General features: G+C 31.5%; 1 protein-coding gene across 1 annotated transcript in view; it reads left to right on the forward strand.

The window, feature by feature from the left end:
• The first annotated feature begins 353 nt into the window (after positions 1 to 353).
• LOC142333383 (uncharacterized) overlaps positions 354 to 23,914 on the forward strand; it is a 58,626-nt gene continuing 35,065 nt past the window's right edge. The window contains exon 1 of the mRNA XM_075380405.1: positions 354 to 460. Within this exon, the coding sequence (XP_075236520.1) occupies positions 362 to 460 (99 nt within the window). The 5' untranslated portion in view covers positions 354 to 361. The remainder of the gene's footprint in view (positions 461 to 23,914) is intronic.

Genomic DNA, 23,914 nt, shown 5'->3' on the forward strand with positions numbered 1-23,914 from the left:
AATTCATACAATCAAGCCAACACAAGACAAGCGCACAACAGTCATGAAGAAATGGCCACAAGACATAACTTTCCACCAAAGTACACTCAAAAGTTAATTAAATTTCCAGAATCTCACCCGGAGTATACAAAACACACATACGCAACTCAACTACTTACCAACTTATTACTTACCCATCATCGGAGAATACTGACATTCTCTAATTTTGGTCTTTCACGGTAACATGTATACTTTACAACTTCTTCTAGAATTATTTGTCATACCTTCCTGTTTAGGATCCCTAATTCAGTAATAATTTTTTTTTGTAAAATTCTCCTCATAAACTTATTTTTTAATTTTTTTTTCAGGGTGCTTGTCAGGGATGGTGTTATGTTACACCGTCCTCACTGTAATTGCATCACATAATCCTTTAGAGAAGGTTTCCGACATTACAAACGATTTTAGTGTGTGTATTTTGCAGGTAAATTAAATTATATTTATTTAAATTTTATATTTTTTACTTTAAAAATATTAATATAATCAGAAATGTATAAAAGGATTCTAAAAAATTACGTTTTAAAATGATAAATTTTTTTATGGGAAGTCACAGTTGTAAATTTTTTAGAATAGACTTAAATGAAGAGAACTGGCAAGTGTACAGTAAAAAGAGACAAATATTAAAAATTAAAAAACCATTGCTGACAAACATTGCTCTTTAATATACACATAGGATAATTACGAATGTAGGATAATTGAAGAGCATGCGATAATTTTGTATATATTTGTATATAGTATAATTTATTCAACTTTTTTCGTTGCACATCGTTGCATTCAAATATGCACGTGTTTTTATATACCTAAGATGTCACACCTGTGACAGATGAAAACATGCTTTATTTGAAAAACAGCGCTATCTGTTGCACGTAAAAGCAACGCACACTATACTAAATATTTTACGATTCCATTTCAGTGTTTCCGATATGTGTGTCCGCTATAGACTAAAAAACTACTTTACCGATTTACCCGCGGGGAAAAAGGGAGAAAGGAAAAGGTAGGAAAAGGGAGATAGGGAAAAATCGAAAAAGGCAAAAGGGAAGAAGGGGAAAATGGAAAAGGTGAAAACGGGGGAAAGGAGCTGGAAAGGGGAAAGGATATAAATAAAAGGGCACAGGGGAAAAGAGGAAGGGAAAAGGTAAATAACGGAAATATAAATGGAAAGTAGAGGAATCGTGGAAAATGGAATATGGTAAAAATGAAAATGGGGAAAGGAAATTGGAAAGGGGGAATGGGGAAAGAGAAAGGTTAAATTTTGTGAAGTTCCGTAATGTTCATTTTGTTAATGTTTTATCAGATTTTCAATTGTGTTAACTAAACATTGCCGGTCTGCTAGTATATATATATTTTTATAGTCTATGACACTTCCGGTAACATAAGGATTCAAACCCGAGGTCATATATCTACATCGATTCAACCGTTGAGCTCCTACGGTGAAAGAAATATGCATACATACACCCTAAGTACATTACACTTCTTTTTGGGCAGTTGTGTAAAAAATCTGGTAATGTAGTGCATGACTTTCCCAGCTGTTAAGAATAAAAATTAAAAAATTTAGGGATAAAAACCAGAATATATATTTTTTAGAGACTGTGGAAAATAAATTTTAAGAAAAGTTTTCATACATTGGTTAAGCTTAAAAAATCTGCTTAAATAAAATTTTCTTTAAATCTAATATCCCGTTTAATAAACGCTAAAATAAGAAAAAGAAAATTTAAAAACTTTTCTCCATTTTGGGTCCGGGTCTAAAATTAAAAAAAATTGTTGGCATCGATTGGTAGTTCTATATATAAGGCATAAACTTTCAAAATATTTTTGAAAAATATTTAAACCTAAGGGAGATATAGCAAAACAACAAAAAATATATATTTTAATTTAACAGGTGGGGATTGAAAATATTTTTGGATTAATTATATATTCATTTTAGGTAACAAGCATGTTTAATAAAATTTTCTCTAAATTGCCTCTGAACAAAATCAAAATTGGTTTTTTCGTTATTTCCCCTAATTCCTTAACGAATTTTGAAAAAAAATTTAATATATTCAGTGCCCCATATATAGAAATATTTGAGCGAAATTTGTAGAAAATGGTTTGGTCAGTCCTGAGATTTAAGTTCAAAAGCAGTCTGACATACATACCTAAATACATATATGTTTTTTTTTTGGTCTAGATGAACCAGTTGGGTCCTAAAACGTAAAGATTTGCAAAAAAAACCGATACCTGATTTTTTATATGATCACCATACTTTCCCCATTAATACAATTATTCTAGCTGTATTCGCTGGAAAAATAAAATAAAAAATTATTTAAAATTACAATACACTTAAAATGCTGTTGTACAAGTGTTCTGTTAAAATTTGTTTTTTTTACGATTTATGATATATCTGAAAAACAAATTTTAACAGATTTGCTCTTATTAGATAATAAGGGCAAAGATAACACGAAGGTCCAGTTCTGAAAACATTTGTACATTCATTGAGGAACGGTTTTTACCGACTTTTCAAAAAAAAAGTACGATATTATTTTCAGTTGCACGGGGAGGGGGGTTTGAAGGTAATTTTCTTAACGTTTTGAAGTATGAAAATACCATATTCTTAGAATGTTATTTCCTTATATATATATATTTTTTTTTCGTTCGAATATCTCCAAAACTACTAGATCAATTTCATTGAAATTTAGATACACTGTAGTAATTTATCTGAAATTGTACATATGAGAATTTGATGAAGATTGGTTGAGCCATTCTCTAGTTATGCTCATTTTAATGTGGACAACATCCCAACCCTGTATTTGGAAGACACCCACTTTGTGAGGTTACCGGTCGCCACACCACCCCCTCCGTTCCAAGCCCTAAAGGGCTTTACCGGAGGTCGTCTTTAGACCCTCTAACTGATGACATCTCACAGTCATCTGCCAAGCGTCTGATGTAATACCGGGATACCACCGATGTAAATGCCTCGGCATACATTTGCATCAGTAAAATACAAATCAAATTTCGCCTTCACATGAACCTCAAACGAACATTTTCACATCCAACCTAACATGATTCCCTCAAACTAACTGGTCGAAACCGCGGAAGCGCGAACCCCGCGCCTAGTAAAGATTTGACAGCACCGTTCGTGACTGTGATTGCCTCAGAGAACGAACGAGTTTAAAGTTAAATCAGTGCTACACCCATACCGATCAAAATTATGACTTACGCAAAATAGAAATTCAGACCTACACCCAATTAAGTCGACCAATTTAGGTCCCTTTACAAGGGGAACGCAACCTTATACCGGTCCGCGCAGGAGCCGGAGAAAAACCCCGCACCCCAACCCGGTCCCATCATGATGTCTCGCGTGGTATCACGACCGGCGGAGGGAAGCCACGCCCCGGGTCGCACGGGTTAACATACCCCGGCGGCGCGGCCACTCCCTCCAAAGGAAGCCCCAAAGCGAATTACAAACAATACCAATATAATCGTGGCACAACGCCAATGCACCTACCTCCAACCAATCCAATGCCTAACTCGGAACCCTCTCTCTCTTTTTTCCTGTTTAGCCTCTGGTAACTACCGTTTAGATAATTCTTTAGAGGATGAATGAGGATGATATGGTATGAGTGTAAATGAAGTGTAGTCTTGTACATTCTCAGTTCGACCATTCCTGAGATGTGTGGTTAATTGAAACCCAACCACCAAAGAACACCGGTATCCACGGTGTTCTAGTCGGAACCCTAGCCGCCCGGTATCTTACTACGATCGAGTATCTTGATTAAACTCCCTCTGCAGACCTACACACCGCAAGGGCACGAAGAGAACCGGCCAATATAGATCCTCGCGGATCATCCAGTTAATACGAAGTTCCCTAACAGTTCGTGAACGTTCAACCTCGTACCGCGGGTCGGCAACAGAAAAAATAACCTCAATTTGAGGTTATGTTGACTTTGTATTTATGTATTTTGCATACGCGTTTAAATGGTGAGTCACAGTGGTGAGCGAGTTTAAACTTGATGCTTATGTACAGGCTCTACTCTTTAATCGAACGTATGTAATATTGTGAAAATACTTCATAGAAAGTATCTTTTACATTGAACGTTTTTATTATAAAAAGAACGTATGGATTGTAATCTGAAAATTAGTGCGTTTCTGACTGCGAAATAGTATGCACGTTGGAAACGAAAAGTCGGTCTTCTTGCGCAGAATTGCGTAAATGTTTTTTTTTTCTAAGAAATATTTGTTTTACTTCGGCAGTTATCTTACATTGTTAAATATCTTAATTACATTATATATCTTAATTGTTATTAAACGTCGCAAATATAATAATTTCTCATAATAGATTATTTTCATTTACCTGAAAATAGTTTTCACGGAATAAAAAATCTTGGCGCCAACATTTTATAGTATTTTTAATTTTTCTTTTACCAAACTAAACAAGTTTCATAAAATAATAATTAGAAATTTAAATAATGTTCAGAAATGATCGGTTAATAATTTCAATGCCTCCGAACCTTAATAAAACAGTTACAATGACTAGAAAGACCGTACTAGTAAAATACCATTATAAAATAGCTAACAGAAATAGATCATGTTAAAACTTCGATTATTTACCCACCATACAGGCAAAATAACATCTAAAACGCGAAGGAATATTGGGCTGTTTTTATGGTTAAGTCATTATCTTCAGTAAGTGAATACTATTTCTCATCTTTACCGAACGTTAGGCCAATGTTGAAATATTGTTCAGTGATTTAGAACTACAATAGAGAGCTCATTGATCTGAAGCTCTCTAGGGAATTCTGGGATTCTCTAGGGAATACTCTCTAGGGATTCTCTAGGAATCTGAAGCTGTACAAAAGGAATTCCTTCGGAATTTAAGTAGCAAAGGGGCTAAGTACGCACCAACTTTCATATGTAGTAAAATGTAGACTGGGCATAACATCTTTGGAATCAAAGAGGAAAATGCAAGTTGTTCGTACATTTATAAGAAAATGCATTTATAAAATTAACAACAGTCATATAAATGTTTAAATCTCAGGTATTTTATTCCGCGTGCGTAAATAATAGCAAAACTTATTTAAACATTCAAACCGAACCATCTAATCTCCAGTCACTGTCACAGTCACCTGTGTTTTCTGTTTACACCAATCTATTTCATAGTAATTTAACTGTTACGTATGTAATAATTATTTTTGTTGTAAATTATTATTATCCCACTTGACATTAGTATTTCATTTTTATTCGGAAATAATTATTTTACTATCAGGTTCGTCTAGATACATGATCTACGTACTGTTTGATTACATGCCTGCAATTTGTGCATGGCTGGTTTTATCTTAAATATTGATAAAGTTAGTTTATTTTTAGTTCCCAAACTGATAGAATAGTGCTGCACATTCAGGTTTTTGATTTACTGTTCTGCTGCTCTTCTTCATGCATTTAATTAGGTCCTATCCGCTTCGTTGTTTGTAAATTAAATATTTTTATGGAGGAGTCGGACGGCTATAAGAGGTGAGAGGAGGCCATCCAAAAAAAAACTATTGTTGTTTAATTTATTATTTATTATTGGTATTTTATGTACCCTTTCTATTTATTCTCTATCTTTGCATAGTTTCATTACTGTTATTTCATTAAATAGTTACTTTTTTATTTTAAAATGGAACTAAGATCATTCTATAGATTGTCCATAAAATCTCTCCATGATTACAAAAAAACTATTACAGTTACACAGCTGCACAGCTGCACGGTTACAGCCGTGCAGCTGTAACCGTGCAGTTACAGCTGCACGGTTTGTAACAAAACAAAGAAAAAATTATCAAGGTTTTTTACCATATCAATAAACTTCAACATGTGCGCCTTTTGACGCTCGTAGAATGTCCAGCTGATAATCAATTTCACGCCATGTGTTGATCAACATTTCTTCGGTAACACTAGCAACTACTTCAGTAATTCTCCGTCTCAATGTCTCCAAATCAAATAAGGGTGTTGCATAGACTCTCTCCTCAAAATAATCCCAGAGGAAAAGTCTAAGGGAGTTATATCTGGTGATTGTGGTAGCCAGGGATTGGGACCATAGCGCCCAATCCATCTGCCATGAAACGATTCATTCAGAAAATCTGGAACTAGTAATCCCGAATGCGGTGGTGCGCCATCCTGCTGGAAAACCAGTCTACGTTGCAAATCATTTAGTTGAGGTATAGCAAAGTGTTGCAGCATATCCAGGTAAATGTTAGCTGTTATTGATTGCTCAATGAAAAAGGAGGGACCGATGATTCTGTTGTGCATCAAACCACACCGCACATTCACTTTAGGGGAATTTCTCAATTTTCCCTGGTAAAGTACGCATTTTCTGGATTCTCACATTATGCCATTTTACTTTCCGTGAGGTGTGGAAAGTAGCCTCGTCTGAAAAACACCCACGCTGCAGGTACTCATTGTCATTATCAATCCGTTGCAAAATCTCGGTCGCAAAGACAGCACGACGAGGGCCGTCAACTGGTTGTAGATGTTGCAATATCTGTACTTTATACGCGTGCAACCTTAGTTTCTTGTATAAAATTTTGGGCACTGTTGATCGGAGAATCCCTAGTTCACGAGGTGCACGACGCTACGGGTAAATTTGGAAGCGCTATTTAGAAATTCTTGCTGCACAACCTCAACCTTCTCTTCACTAACGGATGGCCGCCCTGTTCGCGGAAGGTCGACTACACTTCCACTCTCTTTAAAATTTGCATACCACGTACTCTTGCTATCAGGTGCTGGTCGTCCCTTCTAAAATTTCCCTGCATAGTAATCGGTGATTTCGACTCGTGATACCAAAACACTTATTGCGCTTTCTCCTGAATTGAAGCCATTTTATAAAAATTGAACATAGTGCCCTCTACTCTGTTTCTACCTGCAACAAACCAATATAAAAAAATCTTTATAATTTTTTCCTTTCTTTTGCCATAAACCGCACAGCTGTAATTGTAATAGTTTTTTTTATAATAAAATTTTGTAATCGTGGAAAAATTTTATGGACACTATTTTTACTTGTACAAGCATTATAATCGCGAAAAATTTCGGTTTTCAGATTTCAACGGAAATATCAATTTTGTCAATCCCTAATTCCATTTTGACTCGACGTGACGTTTGTACGTACGTATGTATCTCGCATAACTCAAAAACGATTAGCCGTAGAATGTTGAAATTTTGGATTTAGAACTATTGTAGCATGTCGTTGTGCACCTCCCTTTTTGATTGACGTAATGCTTTATCAGCGGTTTTCCAGGAGGGGGGCTGCCAGGGGTAGAGGTTTAGTCAATAGTGCGCAGGCACACATACGCACGTAATAATATCTTGCGGAACCTGTTAGCGTGCCCGACATTGTTTAGGCGCACGTAAATGGGATTCCTCCACCTCTTAAAAAAAAGAGAGGTAAGTTGGCCGACCTTCTTAGAATCATAACGTAATTAGCGCTCAGTTACAAGAATGTCAATGGGCTTAATAGCAGAAATAAGAACGACCGCCTCTCGAGAGACAGTCCTATAGGCACCAATCTAGGATAACAACAAGAGACGCTGAGCTCTCAACAAAATATTCCTATAACATTTCTACCTCATTCGATGAGCGTAGACAGGTGTAGGTAGCATAAAGTATTATAGGTTTCATATACAACTAATAATGCCTCCTTTAAATGAAACCGAAAGAATAGCTCTGTTGATGATTAGAGTTTTGGACATTATTTCCAACATTAACTGTTAATAGTTATTATTGGATATAATTCTCAAGGTAATACGAAATAAAAAAGTTACTACGAGATGTTTTAACTCGTTTTATTACTATCGAGATTTTTCTGTTTTTAAAATTTGATTGCTTATAATTCGAAAACAAAGGAATTTATCGAGAAACGATTTTGACCATCGTTTTTATTGTAAAATATTACATAAAAATCACGTATCATATACCTTCCTATTTAAAAAAAAAAATTGTTGTAGTAGAACCGGACAAAAGCTTCAAATATATCATTAAGTAGTAATTTTGTAACTACGTTGATCCACACTTGTTTCTACGACCTACTATCCCAGAATTTTGAAATATGAAATCGTTTTCATACTTTAATATCATCCTTTAAGAACGTATTACATTAAAAAGGATTTTTTTTTCTAAAATCGGTTACTGGATCTAATTAACGACTGCCTAGCTAAATGGAAGATGAAGGTTAATCCAGTTAAGTCTACGCATGTTACGTTTGCGGTGAGGAAGGGTAAATACCCGCAAGATATGCCGTTTTTATCCTGCGTGCGATACCTAGGACAACATCTGAATCGCCGTCTGACGTGGAGGATTCATGTCAGGAAGAAAAACCCCTACTTAACATTAAGTTCAGGGAGATATTCTGGTTGCTAGGCAGGGGATCTCAACTATCATTATGTAACAAATAACTGCTGTACTTAGCAGTCCTGAAACCGATTTGGACCTACGGAATTAAACTTTGGGGTACGACAAGCGAAATTAACATCGAAATCGTACAGCGATTCCAGAAAAAAATTATTGAGAAATAGAAAAAAGCGCCGTGGTTTGAGAAAAACACTAAAATATACGATTAAATGGGATTGCCAACCGTTTTATAGGAGATACGGCGATTCAGTACAAGATCTAAAACGAGACCTAACAAATATGTGAACTGACTCGCTGTTAACCTCCTAGATAACAGTGAAAATATTAGGCGCCTAGAGCAACTGTGTACATTAGATACGTACGAGTAAGTTGTCGAGATTTGAGGTAAATCAACTACCCTAAGATGTTGTGTGTTATCAAAATTCTTCATTTCGTTTCGCCACTTACTTTTGTTGGGCCTTTTATTTGTTTCACTGTTTCTTTATTTGATTTGTTATTCTTTGTGCGATTGAGAAGATTATTTTTTGGTGTTTTCTTTTCTTTATGTTCTGAACTTTTGACTTTGTTCAATGTCCTTTGGATTCGTCTTTGTATATCCTTATTTATGTTTAGTATATATTTAAGTATACTGTACGAAATATGAATATAATATACCGTTCTTTGAGGAATTTCGATGGAAACCCTTCCCCCTGCATGTCATTAAAAAAAGCTGACAACAAAGATATAGGACTTTTCGGTCACACGGTTTTTTTTATGCACGGTTTATATATATATATATATATATATATATATATATACATATATATACATATATATATACATATATATACAGACACACACACACACACACAACTTAAATCAAAATATTTATCATTTTTGGATTTAATTCAATGATAATTGAATTAAATTTTGTTTAAATTAAATTAAATTTTATTCAATGATTCTAATTACAGCGCGCGTGCATATCCTATTTCATTCGCACGAGTGTGGCGGTACTAGCGGCCACTTTAAATACTTTTTAACGCTTTAATTTTTTTTAAATTTATTTAATTCTATCGCTCACCTGAGGCGTTAAAACATAGCAGATGACTACAGCACCCTACCGGGTTAGTCTAGTGGTGAACTCGTCATTGTAAATTAGCTGATTTCGAAGTCGAGAGTTCTAAGGTTCAAATCCTAGTAAAGTCAGTTACTTTATACGGATAAAGTAACTAACTAGCCGCTAGTTTGTTTAGAGCATTTTTTGGAGTGGGAATGCGATTTTGAAAAAGTTTTTTTTTTGGAACATTATTTTTTTAATTTTTAGCAAATGTGCCTAAGAAAAATAAGACCTTTATTAGACGAAATCTCGAATACTGAGGGTGACCTTTCTCTATAACCTCACCCCCTTGACCTTTTAAGTTGAAAATTTAATGGCATCAATGCCCCATATATAGAAGTAATCTAAGTTTGGTCAAAATCGGTCCAGTATTTTTGGAAATATAAGGTGATTTAGAGTGCGACACCGAACACATACACGTACATATGAACATCCGGAAAATTTCCATCTCGGTTTTTTTTTATTTTTTGGATTCCTTAGGTGTTAAAATCTGGTGAAAACCGCATATGCCCAAATTAGACCGATTACAATAATTTCTCATCTAAAACTATAGCTCTGTTATATCGCTAGCCGGGAAAGTAAAATCTTAATTAATTTTTTAACTATACATACATATAACTCGCAATAAAAACATTAATATATATTTTTCTTAATAATTAATCAGTTATAACACAACAAATAAAACATGTAATAAAATATTAAATTATTTTATTCATACATTTAAATTCAATAAGTAATTATATTTAAAAATTAAAAAATATACGTATAGTAAAATATGCTATAAAGAAATATATTAAGTAGGTAGGACTAATAAAAGTTATAAAAAAAGTTATGAAGAGAATTAATAAGCAAATAATTATATAACTTACAAAAATCTAATTACGCGTATAATATTAAAATAAATATACATATTTTTTTCTGAACTGGAACTAATAATATTTGAAATTAATATAATATAATAACAACAAATATAAATGTTATGCTCTATAAAAAAATTAATTAAAATAAATAATAATGAAAACAATATAAATTATTGCTATTCACAACTTACCTAATAAATAATATTTTTAAATAAAGGGATGTGTTCCCAGGATAAAATTCTGAATGAAATATGAATAATATTCAAATTTTTCGAAAATTACTTTGCTCCCGGCACAGAAGAGTTCAGGAGTTTCATCTTCAATTTTTTGCATTGTAACGGTTTTACTCTTGTTATCCATTTAAGCATCTTTCAACTTCAAGATAATCAATCTCAAAATGATAACCAAAAGCTGGTTTGAGACCTAACATATTTCTCAAAAGTTGAACTCGATCTTGAGCCGAGCATATACATTAGTCTTTGAGAATGTTTACGCGTAAATTCACGTTGTTTACGGTCGTAATTTTTAGTAGCCCTAGAATTTCTGCTTCCTACCCGTAACCTAATTGATCAACGCGTTATGAAAATATTTATACCAAATTAAAAGTCGATTCAATACCAATTATGTATTATTACCTTGATGGAACTTCTTAGTTGAGGATATAAAAATCTGTACAGTGTTACTTTGCTCGCGTGAGGATTAGTTCTCGCGCCCGGGTTGCCGCCAGATTAGAAAATGCCGAATTTAGTAAAATACATAATAAATTTTTATGAAAAAATCTAAATGCAGTATTCCTCAAACCATCAACACTTTTTTAAATATGTAAATAGTCATTTCCTTTAATTTTATTATCACACTAATATGTTTTTTTTTACGTATATTACGATAATAACCCAAAATGATCTTTAATAGACAATGGAATTAAATTAAATAATCCATATAATAACTGTCTAAATAAGTCGATATTGACATAAATAATGGTCGATATAGATAACGACATTGAATTTAGTAAAAGAAGTTCAAGGTTATTTATTTATAAGTTTTTACTTCCTTGTACGAAATAAAGAAAGTATTGTGATAGAGAAAAATGTCAGTTTTCAGATTTCAACGGAAATATCTATTTTGACCATCCTGAATCCATTTTTGCTAGTTTCGGCTTGACATCTCTGTACGTACGAATGTACTCGTATGTATGTACGTATGTATCTCGCATAACTTAAAAACGATTAGCTGTAGGATGTTGAAATTTTGAATTTAGGATGTTGTAACATCTAGTTGTCCACCTCCCCTTTTGATTGCAATCAACTAAACCAAAAGTGTACAAAAAAGCCCAAAATCTAAAAAAATTGGATTTTGTATTTTTTCTTAACTGCTGTAATAAGCCCTCATTGAGAGCTTTTCAACGAAATACATAAGTGATACTTATTTTTCATCGGTTCCAGCCAAATGAAATTTTAATTGATGAAATTTTTGGATCTTATAAGGCACATCGGTCGAATCAGACTTCAACTCCTTTTTTTTAACTTTTTTTTTTTAATTTAAATATATTGATTTATTAATAAATTACCCTCTTACTGTAGAAAAAATTACGAAAAATAATAATTCAATAATAACAATAAAAAAAAAAATATTAAAAAATATCAGAAGTTATTAATGAAATAAGATTTACGTACTTTTCATTTTAAAAAAAAAATGTGTGTATATATAATTTAACAGGCTTACAAGGAAGTCATGTGTAGTCCACATCATTTTTTTTTTTATTTATGAGATCGGTGAGGTTTGAAATTTGGTAAATATTTTGGTAAATAAGGAAGCTGCAGTTAAAATTTCGTAATGGTTAGTTCAGTAGTTTCTGTGATTATCGGGGACATAGGAAAAATACATTGTCATTTTTCATTGGCTCAATTTTTGTTTCTATAATAATAATTTTATTACCTACCAGGTTGGTCTAGTGGTTAACTCGTCGTTGTAAATCAGCTTATTTTGAAGTCGAAGTTCTCAGGTTCAAATCCTAATAAGGTTGCTTTTATTCGGATTTGAATACTAGGATACCGGTATTCTTTGGTAGTTGGGTTTCAATTAATTACACATCTAAGGAATGTTCGGCCTGGGTTTGTTCAAAACTACACATTTGCCGGTATAGTTAACCTAATAACCTTAATTGTTGATGCGACTATATAAAAATAAATTATAGGAAATCTTTTTTTTCTTTATACATAATGCCAGGAAAATTACTTATTTTTTAGATTTTTTTTAACATCAATAAATGCCGATCATCGTAACGGAGTAGTAGCATCTCAGTCCTTTCATCTAGAGGTCCCGGATTCGAATCCCGGTCAACAAGGCTCTTTTTTCATACGCTACAAATTTCCATTGAGTTAATGACCGCAGCAGTTGATGCCCGTAAAACTCAAAACAAAAAAAAATCAATAAGTAGATAAAATTATATCATTTCTTAAATTTTAAACATTTTTTTGTATACCCGTCTAAAACATTTGACGACAATGTTATGGAATGAATTTTTATTTTTATAGCATATTATTTTCTATTATAAACAAAAACAATTCTATGTATATTTAAAAATAAACGCATAGAAGGAAATTAAAACAATTATCAAGAGGTTGAGTGAAAGTGTTAAGGACGTTTGTAGTCGTCAGTTCCCTGATGCTGTAATAAGAGAAATACAATATCCTAGGAGTGGTAGATAACAATGGGTAAACAGGATCTTTTATTTTTTCCCCAACAATGATTACGGATCATTTACTATTTCTACAATTGTTTATTATTATGGAGCAAGTTAAATTAGTGTCGGTACCTATTGTGTAATTAATTTAGTTAACAATTACATTACAGAGTATCTGCTTATATATATTTATATTACTAGATTATTCAAGCTTGTAATTGTAACAAAACAAGAAAAAAAATCACTCCACCCAAAAAAATATTACACTGGATACATCCGCATCTAGGAACGTTAATCTTTATTAAGAAAATCTGTTTATACATTTATATGTATGTTCCATCAAAACTCAAACGTTGCTGTAACAACAGTCTTCATAATTCTTTTACAAATATTTTTATTGAAATTTAAGAGTGATTTAAATTTATCCATTTCTGAGTAGTAAAACATAAAAAGTAAGTATATCGTATTTTGCAGCATCATTTTTCATATTAAAATATTTTGAGTCACTTATCAAATTATATTTCATTCAAGAAAAGTAAATGAATGATCCATGTAAATATAATTTATAAAAATTTATGAATAGATTTTATAATAATATGTACGGTGATTTATGAAGAACGTAACAAATTTTCAGGGCATGTTCTGTTGGTGAAAATAAAGAAGAATGTTTATATAAACATATTTTTAGAAACGTTTAACATTTTACAGCTTCTAGAAATAATTAAAAAAAAAAAAGGTTCAAGCATTTCAATTAAAAGTTTACGGATGGTAATTTACGTCATCATTTGTTACATAAATTACAAATCTCGTAAGACTCTTGTCTTTAATGTACGGTTTATAAAATATATTTTAAAACTGAATTACAGCAGATTTAACAGACATCCAAATTTTCTTCTCATTTTCTCTTGGTTTTTCTTGAAAACTCCTGAAATCATTTATTTCTGAAAATATTTCGGTCCAGAATTTATTCTTCTTTAATATTTAATTCATTTATATCTTTTTCGATTTCCTAAAAATAGTTATTTTTTGTTTTTTTTTTAATTTAAAAAAATAATTCAAGATTATTTTTTATTATCTCTTGTCCTAAATTCTTTTTAATTGTCCACAAAAACCTAATTTTTTTCAAAAGTAATCCATTATTTTTTCAAACTTCTTCATTTGATTTTAAAATATTTTGTATATTTTTACTTTCCTGGCATTACAGCTCTATAGCTATCTGTAAGAATGAATCAGTCGAAAAATGAGGTATGGGTTTTTTGCCATTTCTCGACGTTTCATGACCCAGGACCCCCTAAAGAACAAAAATAAATTGGAGGATAATGTCATGCGTATATACATATGTACGTGCGTTGACTGGCGGGTTTGAAACTAATAACTTATGACCAGATAAACCGATTTTGATGAAATTTTGAACAGAGACCCGTGTATATAGGAAGGAAGTATATGGATAAAATTTCGCGACAATATCTCCGGGGTGTGGGGGGGGGGGGTGTTTACGGATGCGTCCATGTTTATCTTATCATTTTTTACTTCCTTGTACGAAGTAAAGGAAGTATTGTGATCGCGAAAAATTTCGGTTTTCAGATTTCAACGGAATTCTCCATTTTGACCATCCCTAAATCTATTTTGACTAGTTTCGGGGTGACGTCTGTACGTAAGTGCGTATGTATCTCGCATAACTCAAAAACGATTAACAGTAGAATGTTGAAATTTTGGATTTAGGATTGCTGTAACATCTAATTGTGCACCTTCCCTTTTGATTGGAATCGACTGAACCAAAAGTGTCCAAAAAAGCCCAAAATCCAAACAAATTTGGATTTTATACTTTTTCTTAACTGCAGATAAACACTCATTGAGAGCTTTTTCAAAAATATATCATAAATGGTACTTATTTTCATCGGTTTCAGATTTATAGTCAAATAAAATTTTAATTAATGAAATGTTTGGATCTTACTAGGGGAAAGCACATCGGTTCGAATCCGACCATTTCCTTTTTTCTTTTTTTTAACTTTTTTTTTAATTTAAATATATTGATTTATTAATAATTATTAACCTATGATTGTAAAAAAAATTAAATAAATAATAATTCAATAATAAAAATAAAAAATAAAAATAAATGTAATGAACAATATAAATATATAAAAAATATTTGTAATTTAATAGGCGTACAAGGAAGTCATGTGATGCCCACATCAGATTTTTTTTAATGTCTTCCTAGGCAGAGCAGTAGTGCAAGCAATCAAAAAAAAAATCTTAAGAGGCAATATTGGGAGTGGGGGAGCCGATCAAAGTTTAAAAATATCGATTTTTTGATTTTTCAAACTTTCTGGCTGATTTAAACTTTAAATATTATTTAAAATTTAAATAATAAACTTACAATATTACAATAAAATTTCATCATAATTCACCCCCATACCCCAAAAAATAAATCTTAGCTTTTTATTGATTATACATTTTTTGTAGTTTCTTCCAATTAACAAAGTAAACGAAGAAAAATCAAAAACATTTCTTGGAAGGTGGTTTTGGAGGTGGCGGAGGAAAAAAAATCATTTTTTGAATTTTTAAAACTTTTTGGTTTATTTAAATATGTAATGATAACTTTACAATAAAACTTCATCATAAATTACTTCCACCTCAAAAAATAAATCTTAGGTAATCTTTTCATGTATAATTATTTTTTCACTATACAAGAATAAATAACCAATGCCAGGAAAGTATTATAACTTTGATGTCAGCTTTTTTTTTATATTTACTTCATAATTTGTTTCTAGTCTCAAGCCTCTTTAACTGTCATTATCGTTTCTGCAGCATATAAACACTAGTTCTATTATAATATCTAAATTTTGCGTTAAAAGAAAAGGATTTTTTTTGTTATATATATATATATATATTTTTTTTTTTTTAATTGTTAGTCTATTTCCATTTCGTTTACTTTCATATTTAAGTTGGATTTTACGAGCGTTATACTTCATTATTTCTCTGAGATATTTAGAATTTTTAACCATTATAATTGTACTGTAGTTAATCTTTTTTAGAAGTTTCGGTTTATTTTTAATAATTGTCAAACATTCTACTCTTTTCATAGGAAATTCTTAATCCCGTTTTTTCTGTAATTTTTACTTTCCCTTCTAGGTAGCATTATAGCAGATCTATAGCTCTAGAAGGGAAAGTTTTGTAATCGGTCCAATTCGCTTACGCGGTTTTCACCGGATCTTGACGTTTCGACACCAAGAAACCCAAAAAACCGGATGGAAATTTTCCGGATGTTAATGTTCGTATGTAAGTGTGTGTGTTCGGCCTCTAAATAATCATATATCTCCAGAATTACTGAACCGATCTTGACCAAATTTGATATCGGAATACTTCTATATAGGGCATTGATGCCATTAAATTTTCAACTTAAAAGGTCAAAAGGGTGAGGGTATAGAGCAAGGTTACCCTCAGTATCTCGAAATTTTGCCTAATTTAGGTCATATTTTTCTTAGGTATATTTGTTAACAATTAAAAAATAACAATATTTGGGAAAAAAATACCTCTTCCAGAACAAATGAATTTCAAAATATTACTACATGAAAAATAACGAAATTCCCTCTGTTTTAGTTTCTATTCTCATTCAGTAATGTAGTTATACGTATAAATTTTAACATGCAATTTTTCTGAGGATTGTATAAATATTATATTAATAGAATCACAAAAATCGACCAAGTGGTTCTTGAATTTTAAAAGAACCTCTAAACATACATAATACATGGATATTCTGATTTAAATCCATAAATATATGATTTATAATGACAGCCACTCATCTGACGTTTAAAGACTGTATGGAACAATTTTATAGTCAAAGTTTTATTACTAGAGTTAAATTGCTTGTAAGATTAATTGTTTAATTTTTTTAATTAATTTTAATTACTTAAAAATAGTATCTATATAGGTCGTATATGATTAATAATATTGACAGATAGATTAATTTTAGTATTTATTAAGTAGTGATAATTTATGATAAATTAGAAAATAAATAATTTTATGTTGTAGTATAAAGCTGCATGATATTAAAATAATGTATAATAAAATACCTATTATTTATAATATACTAGCCGACCCGTCAAGCCAGAATCTGAAACCTCAGGGTCTAGGTCCACCCAGGAGAACCCTGGAGCCAATTCAGGGGCTCCTCGGGGTCTACCCCAGTGACGCAGAGCTCGCTTCTCTCGCCGTTTCCGTGTTGCAGGGTGGCGGCGCCTTGGACACTCTCAGAGCTCGCTTCGGTCGCCATTCCCGTCTACCCAGAGAGCTCCATGCCTTGGACCCGACTCCCCGCACCGTTCATTATTCTCATGACAGAATAATAGTAGCTATGATAACTAAAGTGCACATAACTTTGACAACGATAAATTCATACCTTATTTTTTTTGCCATGGAGGCAGAAATATAGTAATGAAGTAAACGGATTAATATTTTTTTCCTTAATGAATATCTTTAATTTACAACTTCACCGTCTTTGGCAATGAAGAAATAATGAATACTTTTAATATTTTAACCTTCAAGAGAGCTAAGGCATTGGTCTGCGGCTTAAGACATTTCATGGTATAATACGAATGTATCCTGAAAATTTGAAAGCAATCGATCGGTTAGTTTTCGAGATTTTTCGAGATGAAAATATCTAAAAAGGTTCTCAGTTATGGCAAGAAGCATGGGTAAAAATTTGGTTGCGATTAATAGCGTAGTTTTTTCTTTATCCCGAACAAAAAAAAAACCCATCTTCTTCTTTAAGTAATAGTATTGATATAGATATAGATTTTATTTAACGTAAATTTAATTTTATTATTTTTAATATTATCCATTCGATTGATTCGAATCACTCAATTCAAACCCAGCTCACAGATAGAGACTCACAGTTCACAGTTTCATTAAACCTTGTGCTTCAACCGGTAAATGTCCACTAGTACATTTTTTTTCGAGATGAAATATATCTAATAACCTCTTCAGTTATTCCATGAAACATGGGTAAAAATTTGGTTTCGATTGATCGAGTAGTTTTTTGTTTATCCCGAACAGACAAAATCCCTCTTCCTCTTTATATAATAATATAGATTATATAATAAAACATTTCAGTATACAAAAAATACAAGTTTTAAATCTGTTAAAAATTAAAAAACACGACTGTCAACAAAAAAATAGGATGTCTTCTGGGCACGATTTTCGAAATTTAGATTTGATTTTCAAATGTGCGCATTCTGACTGCGTTAGGCGTGCCACTGACAAACTCTTTAATATAGGATAATTAAAGAGAGTGCGGGTGACAATTTTGTATATAGTATATATTTTTTCTTTTTTTTTTAATTTAAATAAATTAATATATATATACATATTTGCATATTTTTATAGCCTATGACACAGGCATAGGCTATAACGTAGCATAGGATAACGTAAGAATTCTAACACGGGAGTCGGTTCAGCCATTCAGCTGCTACGATGGAACAAACTTACATACATACACCCTAAATAAATTACACTCCTTTTTGGGCTGTCGTGTAAAAAGAAAATTTGAAACGGGGTTCCGTAGACTTTTTATGGATGGAGAGTTATCGTCTAATGTTTTTGAATTTTTTTTTTGTACTTAATCTACTGGTAAAGATTAAAAAAAAATTCAAGTGATAAAAATTAAACCAGATAAGTATTCTTTTTTCTAATTTCATATACGGGAATACATTTAATTTATTTCAAACGGGATAAATGTTAAAGGAAATAAATTTTGAAAATGATTTGTACATAATATTTTCCAAAACTTTAATTAATAATTCCCGATAACATAAAAGAGATAAAAATTTCAAAATCTTATCGGGATTTCTACATGTAACCAGCAGCTTTTTTTCACCATCATCAAAGTTTAGAAAATATAACTACATAAGTGTATATTAGATTCTACCTGAGGTGTTTGAAGTAGTGTTGGCACTGTTAACAGTACAGTTGAGGGGGATAATATACTGCGACAGGTCGTCGTAAGTACCCACCGAGTTGGTCTAGTGGTTAACGCGTCTTCCCAAATCAGCTGATTTGAAAGTCGAGAGTTACAGCGTTCAAGTCCTAGTAAAGCCAGTTATTTTTACACGGATTTGAATACTAGATTGTGGATACCGGTGTTCTTTGGTGGTTGGGTTTCAATTAACCACACATCTCAGGAACGGTCGAACTGAGAATGTACAAGACTACACTTCATTTACACTCATGCATATCATCCTCATTCATCCTCTGAAGAATTATCTAAACGGTAGTTACCGGAGGCTAAACAGGAAAAAGAAAGGTCGTCGTAAGTAGCAAGAAGCCAGTCATCAGTCCAGAAATCCATCTCGCATCCTGCGCATCAACTGAGAGCTTTCTAGATACGAGATGTGGCTATTAAATAACGAGACTAATGCTGTAAAATATTTTATTTTAAATTTATACATATTTAGTTATTTTCCCCTTCAATATGCACACTTCCTCTATCCCTACAACGCTCCATGCGAATTTTCCATTGTTCGAAACAGTGCTGAAAGTCTTCTTCTGTGAGCTCTTTCATGACGCGTTCCGCGTTTTCTTTCACAGCTGAAAAAATCTTGTTACTTTTAATACAGATTTGACTTTGGGGAACAGATAAAAGTCATATGGTGCCAGGTCAGGCGAATAAAGCGGATGGTCTAACACTGGGATTTGGCTACAAACGTCTTGACAAAACCACTAAATTTACCTCTTAATTTAAGTCCTAAGAATGTTTTTTTTTTGTTTTTTTTTTGTTAAAAAAAGGTGGAGGAACCCCATTTACGGGCGCCGAAGCAATATCGGACTCGCTAACAGATCCCGCAAGATCATATTATTTTCGTATTGAATTCCTGCGCACTACCGACTAAACCTTCACTCCTGACTACCCCCTTCTTGGTTCAGCTGGTTTGCATTTCATCAAGAAAGGGATAAACGCCCACACACACAATCAAACTCCACTGAGAAAGTCACACACACACGAACAATATCACATAACAAGTACCACAGAACTTTATTTGGCAACAAGATGGTGGGTCTTATCATTGGCATAACGCTGTATGTGATCGGTTGAATGAAATTCTCCCCGACCGCTGGATCGGTTGCCGGGGACCAGATGACAGGACTTGTTTGCCACAACTTCCACGTTCGTCCGATTTGACCCGGTGCGATTTTTTTCTTTGGGGTTTATTAAGGATCAACTGTATGTTCCACCATTACCGGCTGATCTACCCGACTTGAGACAAAGGATTGAAGCAGCTGTCATATCAATTAATCCAGACTTGCTAATTAAAGTATGAGTTGAACTCTCCTATCAGCTGGATGTGTTCCGTGTGAATAATGATGCTCACATTGAACACTTACAAGTAAAACCGTTTGCGTTGCTCTTTCATTTCATGTATAATTTGTCAATGTAAGTGAAACTTAATAAATATTACATTCATTTTAAAAGACACGGTACCTTATATACGGTTCGAATTGAGAACATTTCCGTTTTTGAATGAAGTTGTATAAAACAGATCTTTAACGGGATTCAAAGTCGTTTAAAAAATAAATTTATTCATATAAGTTTTTTTGTCTAAAAGTTTAAAAAAAAAATAAATTACCGGTATATGTAAAAGGAAATTTAAATTATAATTTTTTTAAATATTTAATAATCAGGAAGCAATTTTTTACCTGTTTTAAAATCATTTTATATATGAAGTGTATGTCATGCAATAAAAATACATATATACTCATTATATTAGAGAATGGTAGAGATTTATAGTGAAAAGAAGAGGGGGAGGGGGAAAAGGTAAACGACATTGATGTATGAGATAATTTAAATGATAGAAAATCAATTCAAATAGACAGACGGAGTACTTTGACTCGGATATTTTCTTTTATTATAAAGGCCGTCCGAGCAAACCTCGTCATGTTATCTATAACAAATATTTTTGTTACGCTTTAACGTAGAAATTTAAATTTTACTTTTATAAATCGAATTATTATTGTTGATATTGCAGATTATAAACCAATCTTTATTAATTCAATTAGAATCAATACTTATTAATATTTTCTAGTATTTACTACTATTATTATTATTTTTTAAATTAAAGTACTAATCCTTTTTCGAAAAATTGAAAATTTGAAAACGAGCACTTTTTTCAAATGTGCTCGTTGGGCGGCAGATCGAGGAACACTAGAGGCGGATCTCGAAGCACTGAGATCCCACAACGGGGTTGCGATGATGTTACGCGACCTGAGCAGCTGGGAGAGCGTGGCTTGATTCGTTGGGAGCATTCTCAGGACCAAGAAGGGCGACCTGGGTAGTCCTGAGCCAGGTGGTTGCCGCTGTCGCCGCCGTCGTCGTTCTTACACTACATAATTTTTATTATAATAAAGTAATTAAAAACATAATTCAAATTTTTGGGATAGATATTTATTTACTAGTTTACTATTTCTCAGTCACTGAAACAAAAAAAATTATTGTAGTAATATTACAATCGATTACTTTTTCATTTCTATTCTTTGTTTATGTGTTATTTCGAACTGTGAAAGATTTCAATTTATCATTTTTATTTTTCTAGAAAATATAGGTAGAATAGCTACATATATTAAAGGGAAAAATACAGTAATATAAAAAAATGAGGTAAAAATTAGATTAAGCTTAACAAATTTGCTCAAGTAAAGCTAAGCTAAATCTAGCACCCCCCCCCCCCTTTAATAAAGGCTAAAAAAAGAAAAAGTAAATTTTCAAAAAACATTTTCTGTATTTTAGGTGCAGGGTTTATAATTTTTTTTAAAAATAGTATACATTTTTTCATAGCTCGATATATGAAGTATAAATTTTCAAAAAATTTTGAAGAATATTTAGAACGAATGGAAATAGAGCAAAATAACTAAAATCATACATATTACTGTTTTAAGAGATGGAATTAACTTTTTGAAAACTTTTTTTGTATTATTTATACGTATATTGTAGGTAATAAATTTTCTTTAATAAAGTTTTCTATAAAATGCCTCTGAAAAAAAAAACAAATGTGATTTTTTCACGATATTCCCCACCTGCTTAATGAATTTTGAAAAAATATTAATGTGAACAATACCTTCTGAATATATAAATATTTAAACCAAATTTGAATAAAATTAGTTTGGTCAATCCTATGAAATAATGCCAAAAACGTACGTATGTTTTTTTGGTCTATATGAACTAGTTGGGATGTGCAAAAAAATTGTTATCTAATTTTTGAGATGATCACCATACTTTCCCCTTTAACATAAGAAAAAGAAATAAATGAAAATGTAAAATTTGAATATAGCTTAACTTAAATTATTCAAATTTATAATATAAATTAAAAAATTTATTTAAATATTGTACTATAAATAAGAATCTTAACAAAGATGAATGAAAAACATTAAAGTTAGTCTTTTAAAAACTTTATTATAAAATTTGGTTCAGTTTATAATAATAATTATAAAGATCTGGTTCAGTAAACTAATTTAATATTGTAAAAAGTAAAATAGTTTTATAAAATCAATAAGTGATATAAAATATTAGTTTCTTATTATAATGGTAAACTAGGTTAAATGGATATGTGCTTAATCTATCACTAATTAATTAGATAAATTTCCAATGTACTCTTCAATGAATTACTTTTATGATTCATAACCTCATTTGACATTTTCCAAAGCACTTCCTGGTTTATTTACAAATTGTAAAGTGATAAATACTTTATTTGTTAAGTATTTACTTGTGTGAGTGAGTGTGTGTGTGTGTGTGTGTGTGTGTGTGTGTGTGTGTGTGTGTGTGTTTTGTATACTAATGTATTAAGAGTAATGTAAACAATATTTTTCATTGTTTCTATAAATAAATTTGATATTTATCATTTTATAAATAACTACATTTGTACTTGAAATATCTAATTGTTAATAATAATCGCTTAATAAATTTAGAATTATGAAATCATAAACTAAATTTCTCAATCAGCCCTTTCCCACTGCTAAACAATAATATAATGAATAAATAGTTATTTTGTGTTGATAATCCATGCAAAAAAATCACTTTTGAGATATATTCAATTAATGTTTCTTATGCCAAAAAACCCAGTACAGATTTCCTATTAAAAAAAAATTAATTATAACAAAGAAATACAATATATTTCTTGCTGTGTTTAATCATTACATACTGTATAACAATTGCTTTACTCCAGAAAGAGTTACATTAATTAGTTGTTTTACACTACCTGCTCAGTCTTTCTTTTGATATATTTAAAGAACATCAGATATTAGAGTAATTATTTTGAATTATTTTCTCTGAAAGTTATCAAGTTCTCTATACAGTCAGCCACCTGCAATGAACAGAGTAAAAGATCCACTTGTAAAGCTGAATATTATTAGTTTTTTTTTTTTTTTTTTGTGAGCTTGACTTGCTGATATGCAATTTTATATTTGGCTCAGTGAAGTGAAGAAGGTGACAGGAAATCACTTCATTCATCACTTTGCTTAGTAAGTCCCAGAAATGGAATGCTTGTTATTTGAGATTGGCTTTGTGAGTATTAAGAATGATTTACGACTCATATTAGGTTACCTATAATTATTACAATTACAACACATAATACACATATGTAGCTATCATAAATATGATACAATTTTTTGTTAGAATATTTTTTTTATATTAAATAATGTTTATAGCGCAACAAAAAAAATATTAACATGGATGACAAAGTAATAAATTGCAGTTGTGTTGAAATTTTATGCAGTATAAAGTGCAGTATGCACCTGTAATGCCTATCTAATAGTGAAATATATATTTTATATTTGTTGCCTAAAATTTTTTATGCCTTATATTATTATGTATTATTATATACATAATAATAACACTTT

This window comes from Lycorma delicatula, chromosome 12, assembly GCF_047948215.1.
Source record: "Lycorma delicatula isolate Av1 chromosome 12, ASM4794821v1, whole genome shotgun sequence".
In the NCBI taxonomy this organism is placed as follows: Eukaryota; Metazoa; Arthropoda; class Insecta; order Hemiptera; family Fulgoridae; genus Lycorma; species Lycorma delicatula.